Source organism: Harmonia axyridis, chromosome 4 (genome assembly GCF_914767665.1).
Source record: "Harmonia axyridis chromosome 4, icHarAxyr1.1, whole genome shotgun sequence".
Taxonomy (NCBI): Eukaryota; Metazoa; Arthropoda; class Insecta; order Coleoptera; family Coccinellidae; genus Harmonia; species Harmonia axyridis.
In genome coordinates, this window is record NC_059504.1 from 11,301,895 (window position 1) to 11,313,627 (window position 11,733).

General features: G+C 32.9%; 3 protein-coding genes across 5 annotated transcripts in view; 2 read left to right on the forward strand and 1 right to left on the reverse strand.

The window, feature by feature from the left end:
- The first annotated feature begins 835 nt into the window (after positions 1-835).
- On the forward strand, positions 836-3,353 carry LOC123679273 (L-galactose dehydrogenase-like). The gene is made up of 7 exons (XM_045616777.1): positions 836-1,058; positions 1,731-1,848; positions 1,907-2,068; positions 2,214-2,447; positions 2,765-2,896; positions 2,971-3,143; positions 3,206-3,353. Exons 1-7 carry the CDS (start codon positions 916-918, stop codon positions 3,288-3,290), a joined length of 1,047 nt encoding a protein of 348 aa, XP_045472733.1. The 5' UTR covers positions 836-915; the 3' UTR covers positions 3,291-3,353.
- Positions 3,354-3,878: 525 nt separating this feature from the next.
- Positions 3,879-6,357, forward strand: LOC123679256 (eukaryotic translation initiation factor 2A). Its single transcript, XM_045616748.1, has 9 exons — positions 3,879-4,148; positions 4,207-4,351; positions 4,412-4,630; positions 4,686-4,889; positions 4,945-5,156; positions 5,216-5,646; positions 5,700-5,865; positions 5,924-6,099; positions 6,159-6,357. The coding sequence occupies exons 1-9, from the start codon at positions 4,124-4,126 to the stop codon at positions 6,282-6,284; spliced, it is 1,704 nt and encodes a 567-aa protein (XP_045472704.1). The 5' UTR covers positions 3,879-4,123; the 3' UTR covers positions 6,285-6,357.
- A 51-nt stretch (positions 6,358-6,408) lies between these two features.
- LOC123679271 overlaps positions 6,409-11,733 on the reverse strand; it is a 44,987-nt gene continuing 39,662 nt past the window's right edge. For all 3 annotated transcript variants that reach the window (XM_045616776.1, XM_045616775.1, XM_045616774.1), the window contains exons 3-6: positions 10,218-10,459; positions 9,868-10,021; positions 9,680-9,816; positions 6,409-8,253 (exon numbers count right to left, since the gene is read on the reverse strand). In XM_045616776.1, coding sequence (XP_045472732.1) covers positions 8,098-8,253; positions 9,680-9,816; positions 9,868-10,021; positions 10,218-10,459 — 689 coding nt within the window. In that variant the 3' untranslated portion in view covers positions 6,409-8,097. The remainder of the gene's footprint in view (positions 8,254-9,679; positions 9,817-9,867; positions 10,022-10,217; positions 10,460-11,733) is intronic.

Consider the following 11,733-nt stretch of genomic DNA (forward strand, 5'->3'; position numbering starts at 1 on the left):
AATTTCTGCTATAGTAAAAGAGTAGTACATACATATAACATACTTTCTAATAGTGGCACTTGTAATTTATCTAGCAAGTGAAAAAACAACTATCAAATTTAAGGGTTATTGCAGCACCACCTCAACTGAGCTAGGCAATCCAGAAACCTGTCAAAAGTATTATTCAATATAGAGGCAATTGGATTACTGGTACGTTATATCCATTAGTTAATGCATATCTTGTAATAGCAGGATTTTTCACCATGTTTAAACACCACTATAGCTATAAACTTAAAAACGGCTACAACAGAAATATATGCACATTGTTTGTGTGTGTGCCAAACAGCACCATTAAAAATCATGAAATTAGAGATCATGTTGATTACAGTAATTATTCTCAAAAAAAAAAAAAATTGATCATAATGTTTGGCAAAGGTGATAATCATCAAAATACTAAAACCAAAATTATTCGATGAGAAGTACAATCTTCAGTTGTGTTGTAATGTTTTTTTAATTTGATGTCTATATTTCATAGCTTTTTGGATATTCGAACACTGCTAAAAATTTTGTATAGGTATAATTATTTGTGAATAATATAAGTTACACTAACGAATCCCAAAAGAGAATTTTAAAGCCTGAGAATAATAGAGATATTTATTTAACATAACATCATGAAATTGAAGAGCAATAATTGATTTTGAAACTAAGATTGAAAAAATATCGTAAAAAACCTATTGAAATCTACTAGAGTTGAAAGAACACAAGGTAAGAAACCACCTTTTATGCATCTTATGCCTATCCTGTTTCTTTATAATTTATTGAATACGGACCTGTACCTTAAAACGATTGACAAATGAAGTTGTTTAAGATACCAACAAGCAAATCGAGATAGCCAATTTCGCTTTAGTTTCTCATTGAGAATCATTATCATTAATAATGTTGGATAATCCACCTACTTTTATATATAGCTTCCATGATGAATATTCATCAAGAAAAATGAAGTACAAAAAATTGGGAAGTACGGACCTGATTGTATCGAATTTATCTTTGGGAACTGGCGGATTTAGTCATTTTTATGGGTAATGTAAAGTTTTATGCATATATTCATGTTATAAAAGTTTTATACAATCCTCGAACATATTTGGTTACCAATAAATTGATTAAATTTCAAGGTCAAGTTCAATTCTGTCTGGGCAGCCTTCGCTCTTTTGTAAAAACAATAGATTATATAGTTCGAAAAAAATCCTATTAACCTGAAATTTTCAGATATTGTAACACACTGACCAAGTTCGTTAATGAGCGAAACACGTCTGATAGTTTCTGAATTTTTATTTTTTCTTCTATTCAAAAATAAAAATTTTACCCATTCGAATGAAAACAAAATTTTTGAAAAATATTTACCGCAAAATTCTAGCCTAAATAGTTTTGAACTTTGAGCCATGCAACTTAAGAATACGATTCATTAATTTCAAAGTATAAATATCAAGAAATTTAATGAAAAAACAGTTTCTCTAGAATTATACAATCATGAGATTGAAACCCAACCGCAAGATATTCGTTATTATATTTCTTTCTTATTGATATTCATTGTAGGGGGAGATATTCTTCAATAAATGAGAAAATGTTAAAACAAAGTACGAATTTTGCAATGTTTTTATTAGTATATATTTATTCTGATCTAGAGAAGATCTTTATAACTATAAAATAGTTTGATATTCTCCATTTTTCAATTAACAAAGATATAATTTTAGAGACTGCTCTCTGGATGAATGCAAATTGTTGGTAGAGGAAGCTTTGAAGTCAGGAATCAACTATATTGACACTGGGCCATGGTACGGTCATGGAACATCAGAAAAAATTTTGGGCGAAGTTAGCATAATAATACTCATTCAGTTAATTTCAGCTCATCAATATTTTTGTGTTTTAGTGCCTCAAAAACGTTCCGAGATCATCCTATTATATTGGAAGTAAAGTTGGTCGGTATGAAGCCGATCCAAAATTAATGTTCGATTTTTCTGCGAAAAAAACTAGAGAAAGTGTTGAAACATCATTGAAAAGGCTCAAATTGGATTACATTGATGTGATGCAGGTACATTTTTTGAACAAACTATTGTTTTTTTTGAAAGGTTGTCATCTTTTAGAAATCGAAGGGAAAACAACCTCTATAAAAAAATAGATCATCTGCCGTAAGAATCAGAAACGTTATGATCTAATTATCGTTAATACTTTTTCAGGTTCACGATGTTGAATTTGCACCATCCTTAGATGTAATCCTCAATGAAACCCTTCCAACATTGCAAGAACTCTTAAATGAAGGAAAGATTCATTATATTGGCATAACCGGATATCCAAACTCAGTTCTGAAAGAAGTTATTGAAAAGAGTTCGGTTAAAATAAGCACAATACTTTCATATACTCGACTTACTATGATTGATCAAAGTTTAAACGATTTTATTCCCTTCTATAAGGTAAGACTCTGTTCTCATGTACAATTTAAAGAGACAACTATGTAATGAATATAATAACAATATTATAGGAGTTGGGGCGTTTGTTAATGATATTTCCACTTCCATTATTTTTTCTATGTCTGCACAGGTCAAAACTACAATTGCACTAATTGCAGTTGATTATTTTTTTTCACCTTTTTTCTAACCTCACAAATGCAGAATCACAGATTTATAAAGGAAGGAATACAGAATAGAGCGAAAATAGGCAACCCAAGTTACACAAACTTGTATATAATATAATATAAAACAAAATTCACATTTTAATAATTTTTTTTTAGTCCCATAATATTGGTGTTATAAACGCTTCTGTGCATGGAATGGGACTGCTTACAAATGACGGTCCTCAGCCATGGCATCCTGCTTCAGAACACTTAAAAAAAACTTGTGAGAAAGCAGCGGATTATTGTAAGGTAGAGATGAGCATCAATTTTCAACGTGTTCATTAAAAACAAACATTTATTACTGAATGTATCTTGTGTTTAAGGAAAATGGTGTTGAGCTAGGAAGATTAGCCCTCTATTTCGGTTTGAAACAAAATGGACCAGATACTATTTTGACCGGAGTTAATAATCGTGTTTTATTACAATCAAATTTGGATGTTGTCCAAAATGGGTTGCAAGAAAAAGAAATGCGAGTCTTTGAGGAAGTTATTAAAAGGTTTGTATTGTGTTACTTTTTCGATTCGATGTCGAATTGATACCTGATTGTTTTTTTTATAGATTTTTCACTGGATTGAAGGAAACCCAGTGGGAAGGAGTAGAATTGAAAAAATTCAAGGAAAATTCTTTTTCTGCTTTTTTGTAGTGGTATCTACAAAAATATAAAGTTCTCATAATTGTACTTCGTTTTTTAATATATCGATATCTTAATTCCTACATTATTTAGAATTCCAGAAATATATGCGGTATGCGAGAATTTTTCTCGGAGAATCAGTATATTTTGATATTAGGACCATGATCAAAGACTAATAATCTTTTTTTTGTTTATGTCTATGGATTTTAACCACTATTGCATTTACCGTGGTTATGAATTATTGTAAAAGGGCCCAAAATTATTTTATAATTCGACAAAATCGGACCGAATATGCAATCTATGCAGGGAGCGGCAAACTAATAAACTGTTTTATAATGTGGTGCCACCTGACATAAACAAAAGCAACTATTTGTTGGTGCTGCCATCTGGCGAATAATCGCAGAACTATGTATTTTAGTACTCCCATCTAGCGGACCGAAGTTGCATTATTCTTTTTAGCTGCCATCTATTAACGAATGGTAGATTATTTATGAATTTGTTGATGATGTCTTCTTTGAATTTATTGTTTCCGCCGCTAGGTTGCACCAAGTGTGGAAAAATACAGAAAACTATTTTGTGATTCGATAGTTCATGGTTCACAAAAAAGATAAAGATTTTCATCAAATATCCTAAGTTTTGTTTTGTGTTATAACGTTTTTTTGTCATGTCCAGTTGGAAAGATATAATTGAATGATGGAGTTGGTGAGATATAGGAAAATGCATAGGACCGTTTGACGAAGTCTCTTCAAAAATTAAACGTTTTTTCCTTGAATAACATCGTTTGTAGATAGAAATATGGAAAAAAGATCAAATTAAAACACGTGTAGAACATATAACCTACAAAGATGTCTGTACCGATACCTCTGACAAGTACGTTATTGCATGAAATTCATGACACATACATGAGGACTACGTTATTAATTTTCAGTTCGAAGCTCCTTTGGTATATCAGCTATAGGAGGACCTCCGTCACTTAAAGCATTAGAAGGATTTCAAACTGTAAAAAGCAAAACTTGTAGGGCTCTACTTTTCACCCCAAATGGAGATATTCTTGCATATTTGAATGATTCTCAGTATGTGAATCTTCAATTTCTTTTCAGTTCCAATATTGTTTAATTATCTAAAAATTTTAGATGTGTATTGCTTGATACAAATAACTGGTCTACCAAAGCTGTAATACAGCCATGTAAGGCCTATCAAATAACTTTCTCTCCAAAGGGAACTTATTTGCTTACATGGGAGCCGTTCACTGTTACTAAGGATAACCCTAATGGCAGTCCAAATCTGCATATTTATGAAACACAGACTGGAAAATTAATCAAAAGTTTTGAACAAAGAAAGCAATCCAACTGGTGAGATAGTATAATAACTCTTGAAGATCAAGAATAACAATAGGAAGAATTTTAGGCAACCACAATGGAGCTCTGATGAGAAATTAGTGACAAGACTTGTCAACACAGATATTGTGTTTTATGAAGATCTAAATTTTGATAAAATCGTTACAAGATTAAAGTGTTTTAAAGTAAGATCTTATTGTATCTCACCTAATCCTGGAAGTTATTTTTTTATATGTCATACCCCAGGAAGTCCTGGCCAACCATCATTTGGGAGGTATGTGTGTGATTTATTTGGAGGACTATAATTTATTGTGAAAGTCCATTTTCAGATTGTTCAAATATCCCCAACTTGAAAGTCAAGATGCTATTGCTAATAAAAGCTTTTTCCAAGCTGATATGGTTGACTATATATGGAATTCTAAGGGAAATAATGCTCTTTTACTTACAAGTACAGAAGTTGATAAAACAGGGGGATCTTACTATGGTAAACAAGGTCTTCATTATATTGGCTTGAATGGGCAAACTATGATGTTAACAATGAGTGAGTATATTTGTAATTTTTATTAAATGAGTTAATTTAAAATTTCCCTTTTAATTTAGGTAAAGAAGGACCAATTTATAGTGTTGTATGGTCTCCAAAAAATACTGAGTTCTGCGTAATATATGGCTTTATGCCACCTAAGGCTACGGTATTCAATTTAAAATGTGAGCCAGTTTTTGAACTTGGTACTGGATCTTTTAACACAATTTATTACAATCCACAAGCCAATTTGTTATTATTGGGAGGATTTGGCAATTTAAGTGGAAACATCTACACATGGGATACAGTCAATTGGAAACAGATAGGTTCTTGCTTAGCCCCAGATACAACATTGCTGGAATGGTCACCAGATGGCGCACATTTTTTTACAGCCACAACTTCACCAAGATTAAGGGTCAACAATGGATTTAAAATATGGCATTTTTCTGGTGCACTTCTCCTTGAGCAACCATGTGTCGTCAATGAAGAATTATATGATCTAGCCTGGAAGGTGATACTTAATTCAGTTTTATCATTTTGTGGGTATTTACTTTTTGTTTTCAGAAATATCCCAAATATACTTTCAAAGAGCCAAAAACTTCGGAAAAGGTTCAAGGCATTGCTTCCTCTCAACCTATAGCTTCAAAGCAAGCTTATGTTCCTCCGTCCCTTAGAAACCGACCAACTAATTCCAAACTTCATAATGTTGGTGAAAAAGCTCATAAACCAGGTTAGTTTGAGTTAATTCTCTTTCAATTGAGGCTTATCAAGCATTAATTCATTTTAAGGTGGTGATTCTGCACCTTCAAAGGCTGCATTAAAACTTAAGAAAAAGAGGGAGGCAAAAAAGGCAAAGAAAGTGGATGACGATGCAGAAAAAGATAGTGTAACTGCAGTCAGCACAGTTCAAATAAATTTAAGTGGAGATCCAGAAAAAGACAAGAAGTTGAAGAATCTGAAAAAGGTAAAAACCTCTTGGTTGTTCATAAATGAGTTGAATTTTATGCAATAATTTTTCAACAGAAACTGGATGCAATTAAGAAGTTGAAAGAACAACAAGCCCAAGGAAAACTTTTGGAAATCAATCAATTGGCTAAAATAAAGGGGGAAGCTGATTTAATCAAAGAATTGCAACAGTTACAAGTGTGATCGTATACATGAAAATTTATTCATTTCTATTGTTGATTTTCTTACAATAAATTATATTTTGATGATTTCCAAATTTGTGTTTACAATTACTCAGAAAAAGGTACTAGATTTAAAATCAAAGACCTTTCACCTCATTAATTGAATTTTAATTTGGTTCATCAGTTTTTATCTAAGATTTGGACTATGGTAAAAAATTCTTTACTTCCAGAGGTTTTTCATAATTTTTATAAAAGTGTATTTTATTTATTGAAGAGTAATAAAACACAATTGAACTGAAAATTTTTTTATTAAATTCAGAACATGCATATCCAAGAATTTTTCAATTCATTTTCATTCACTATTTATAAAACTAAACATCAAACTAATTATATAAATTTTCTATTTTGAAATTATCCTAATAAACCTTCAATCAGCAGTTAAAAATATATTGAAGAATTAATGTGCAATAATCTCATATTCTAGTACATGGATAATCTTCAATTACAGTCTTCTTAAAACATGTGTTTTTCAATACTAATGATATTATAGTTACTGACAATTAAAACCTTACTTCAGTATGTGAATATCACAGTTTTCTCGTTTTTTTCATTCTCACAAATAATTTAAAGTACATTTTATTTTATTATCATGAATTTATTAAATTTAAGGACCGATTGATGTTATATAATTGAAAAAACAAAACAATCAACAAGAGAAATCAATTGAATGATATTCAGTTAATGTTGCAGAATTATTCTTCAAATATCATTTGTGATATTAAAAAACGATAAGTTAATAATTGCTCAAAAATAGAAAATTAAATGAATATATTTATGAGTATAAATATAATATTTATCGATGATTATTCTTCTGAAGTTGAAAAATAATGTTTGACTGAATATTTTCTATACTTCCAAAATTTTTTGGAAAATCCATAACAAGTTAAAATATCACCCTGTATCAAATATAAGAGATATAGAGAAAAAATAGGTACCCACTATAAGAAACTACAACTTATGTAATATAAATAATTTTTAGGCCGATATACCTAAAATGCGACTGCATTATTGATATAAAACTTCCGACAAATTATAGGAAGATAATTTCAGTCTTGTCGGTCTGATTTGAAATTCTTCAATAACATTTCATGCTAATTTTTCTATACTTTTATAAAGTTTCATTTAAGTTAATCAAAGGCACCGAATTTTTACATCAAACCTTCAAAAAAAGAACATTCACTTAATTTTGATTCAAAATAAGAACAGGCGAACAGAATTTTCTAATCTATATGTTCTACTCATATAAACAATGATACGTTTCAGTGCCTTCTACTTCTTGTTGACCTAATAAACATTATGATATGTTAGTCGAAATGTTGAATTTTTGTTTTATATTCTAATTTTGTGAGATATTTTCATTTTCTTTACTGAAGTAAAGTGGACCAATATAACTATTTCCTATAAAAGCTATTGATTTTATTCAATTAATACATATACAAGTGTTACATAAACTGAAAATGAGTTTATAAAATTCAGATTAAAAGTTGTGTGGTTCTTCAAATTCTCAATTAATATTGATCAAGTTAATTAAAATTTAATATTTTTTTGGAATTACTACAAACTTGTGAAAAATATGATGTTTCAGAATCTACGTCATGTTATAACCACATTTAAAATTCAAGAAATCATAGAAAAAAATTAAGGCGTCTCATTTTTATGAGCAAATTTCAATATTTACAAAATTATTTCTTCAACGTTAACATGATATCTAAAATGTCATGGGGGTAATTACCATACCAAATTCTTTATTGTCAAACGAAATATCTTTAGTTTAATTATAGAGCAGTACGTTCATCATAAACGATTACAGCTTCATTATCAACTAATGAGTCAGTATCTTTGTGCAGAAATTGACTTCTGGACTTGCTTAAGGCAATAATAGCTGCCTCATCATTTCTCATGCGGTTTTTTCGCTTCTTACTGAAGTTTACCTGCGAACGAAGAGAAATATTTCCCAATAAATATTTAACCAATAATTATTTTGAAAACTAGCCTTGCTCATTTTTTTCTCTAACTATTAGGTGTACAACTTTGCTTCCGCCGTTTTGCAATAGATGGCTGTAGCGGTAAGTGGTAGTAGAAATAAATAGATTGTAGATGTCATCGAAATATCAGTCGATTTGTGTCTGCATCGTAAACGATCTCGATTAAACATGTCAGCTTACAAGCCAAATTGTCGTCATTTGCGGGAGGTTTCAAATTTCTGCTTGAATATGAAGAAATCTGTGGCTGAGGCTCACCGAATGCTTTCAAATACCTATGGTGAGGCCGCTATTTGTGGATGAACGTGCCGAGAGTAGTTTCCACGCTTCAAGAACAGTGAATTTGACGTCGAAGACCAGCATGGCGGTAGAAGAGAAAAGGTTTTCGAAGATGCAGAATTAGAGGCATTACTTGGTCAAGACTCGTGTCTTTCAACAAAAATTGGCAGGATCATGGTAAGTGACGCAACAAGCCATTTCAAAACGTCTGAAAGTCATGGGAAACAAGGAAATTGGGTGCCGTACGAGTAAGCCAAGAGATATTGAACGACGTTTGTTATTTAAGAACAGCTGCTTGCAAGGCAAAGACGGAAGGGATTTCTGCATCGCATTTTGACTGGAGAGTAAAAATAGGTTTATAACGATAATCCCAAGCGCAGAAAATCATGGGGCTATCCCGAACATGCTTCCACGCCGACGACCAAACCGAATATTCAAGGTTCCAAGGTTAAGCTCAGTATTTGGTAGGACCAGCTAGGCATAGTGTATTATGAGTTGTTAAAACCTACTGAAACAATAACAGGCGATTGTTATGGAACGCAATTGATATGCAATACAACGAGAGACATGATAAAGTGATTTTACAGCAAAGCAATGCTCGACCCCATGTTGCGAAACCGGTCTAGGCATACTTGGAAATGTTGAAGGGTCCACCCACCGTATTTTCCAGACGTTGCTCCCTCTGACTATCAATTGTTTTGATCATTGGCACACCGCCTGGCTGACCAGCACTTCAGGACATATGAAGAAGTAAAAAATTGGATCGATTCGTGGATCGCTTCAAAAGATGACCAGTTATTTCAACGCGGGATTCATACACTGCCAAAGAGAGGGGAAAAAGTATTGGCCAGCGATGGACAATACTCTGAATGATAAATGTATAACCAGTTCTTTCCAATAAAGCCTCGAATTCCGAAAAAAAAACGACGGAAGCAAAGTTGTACGCCTATGTCATTCATTTATATTTGTTCTGAACTGAACTTCCTGGATAGTATTTAAGTATTTTTTCTGTTTTCAGTAGAGAATAAAAACAACCAATCAGCTATTTTTCTGTTATATCTATTATCATTGACGAATAGTTAGTTCATATTATTACCTTGGCATAAAGATCGTTGAGGTCATCTTCTGTGGACAATGGTCTAGGCTTGGATCTGACCCAAGCTGGTAAACTACGTGTTTTGAGCGTTGGTCCAGATGATATGCCATCATCTTTCGTTGAAACTTCATCTAAAACTGAATAAACTTTTATGTGAATCCTTAAGCAATTGATAGAATTCAACTCACTACTACTTGAAGCATACTGGACACCTTGTGGTGAGAATTCACATATTTCTGGCATTGGCAGATGTTTTGGGACTATTTCCCCATCAGATATTAAACTGGAAGCACCTAATTGAACTGGCTGGCTCATAGGTCTTGGCTTTCTAGAGGATTGTGACTGAAATTATGATAATTCAATATATGAATTTTTTCCTTTTACTCATTGTCATGGATATTTTTTTTTTATTTATTGAATCACATATTTATAAAGGTAATATCAATTGTACTCATTACCCATAGGGATTTCGAGTGTTGTTTTCTATTTAGTTTGTTTATAGTGTGAAAGAGGATCAAATATTCGTATAAATGCTTACTTGAGTTGATCCTCCAGGGTTACTATTGCTCCTTGGCACAGGACAAATTCCTGGACATTGTGTACACTGCTGTCCACCTATCCTGGGAATGTACCATGGTCCACCTTGTACAGGAGTTACAATTCTATTACTATATCCCCATCCATTTCCTTTTTGCTCAGCATATATGGCAGCCTGTGAAGGTATGGGTGTTTGTATGTGCGATTGAGCACTCGAGGAATTAGGGTCTAATTTTCTTAAACCTGAAATGAAAAAGATCAAATGACCAACCGAGCCATACCAAGAAGCATCAGATAGGGACTATGACAACTAGCTCTAAGTAACGGTTTTGGTACTACCAGTACACTATATCCAGAGACAATTTACAGGGTGATTTATTATTGAGTTCACCGAAAGGCTTTGCCGCATGAAATATCTTGTAATTTTAACTAAAAAAGCATTATGGAAACATATGTCAAAGTTACTCGGTGAGCTAATAAATCACACTGTCGATTTTCTTCAGGAAGGGCAATACAACATCGCAAGTTGGCTCAATTATAAAAGTATAGCGTTCCCTCCTTTTATTATTATTTTGAATCAAGGTCTTTGCAGCTCGATCAGCCTTCTGGGAACTCCGACCACAAGGATATTTTATTCTTAGCCCTACCCATTCATTAAAACCCAAGGAGGCATTCGATACTGTTAACAAAATTGGCAAATTGGTCTTTAGAGAGTTTTGGCTGTTACCTCGTGAGTATCCAGGACTGACTTTTCCATATGAGTGGTATTTAGGCCAGTCAACCCTGGACATTTGCACACCATGTGTTCAACTGTTTCTTCCTCCCTTCTACAGAGCCTGCAAATCTTATCTGCCGACTTTCCTATATGGCACAAAAGATATTTGCACCAACAGTGGCCTGTCAGCAGTCCTACCATTACCCAAAAATCAGCTAGTGGCAGCTTCAAAAGTTTTCTTCTGGCATAGGACGGTGAAAGCATTTAAAAATTCTTTGCCTGAGCTAGACCTGGAGTGTTCCTCTATTATCCAATTTCCATTGATCGAGACCACAAAAGCTGAGGGCCAACTGTTATTTGTTAGATAGTTTATTGGGATGTTTCTATCATCTATTTGTGTCTCTTTTTGTTCCTTTGTTCTCTCATAACTCTTCTCAACAGCTTCCATGATTCTTTCATAGTCCTCTGCGCTTGTTCTGCCTCGTATGCTTGTCCTGCTGCCCTCACAAGTTTGAATTAGGTTAGCATTGTTGAACCGGTGATAGTTGAGCCTAACTCTTATAAATACTTGGCTTGCTCTATTGGAGATTATGTCTGCCCTTCTGCCCTTGGGAGTTTACTCCGAGACCCTTAGGAACAAGGTTGCGGTATCTGGAAAGGTGTAGAAACGTTAGGTGATTAGCTTCTTTGGCAAGTTTAATTGAGGTTTTCTCATATTTCCTGACCTCTTGATATAATTCGGGCCCATACCGAATTTCTAATTGTTGTCTTGATAAGATGATGAAAACAGCTCAATAAACTA

Bases quoted from the DNA above. Each gene is read 5' to 3' on its own strand.
- LOC123679256 (XM_045616748.1), top strand. From the start codon at position 4,124: ATGTCTGTACCGATACCTCTGACAA. The intron at 4,352-4,411 runs GTATGTGAATCT...TAAAAATTTTAG, and splicing joins GCATATTTGAATGATTCTCA to ATGTGTATTGCTTGATACAA. The intron at 5,157-5,215 runs GTGAGTATATTT...CTTTTAATTTAG, and splicing joins AACTATGATGTTAACAATGA to GTAAAGAAGGACCAATTTAT.
- LOC123679273 (XM_045616777.1), top strand. From the start codon at position 916: ATGTTGGATAATCCACCTACTTTTATATATAGCTTCCATGATGAATAT. The intron at 1,059-1,730 runs GTAATGTAAAGT...ATATAATTTTAG, and splicing joins GGATTTAGTCATTTTTATGG to AGACTGCTCTCTGGATGAAT. The intron at 2,069-2,213 runs GTACATTTTTTG...ATACTTTTTCAG, and splicing joins ATTACATTGATGTGATGCAG to GTTCACGATGTTGAATTTGC.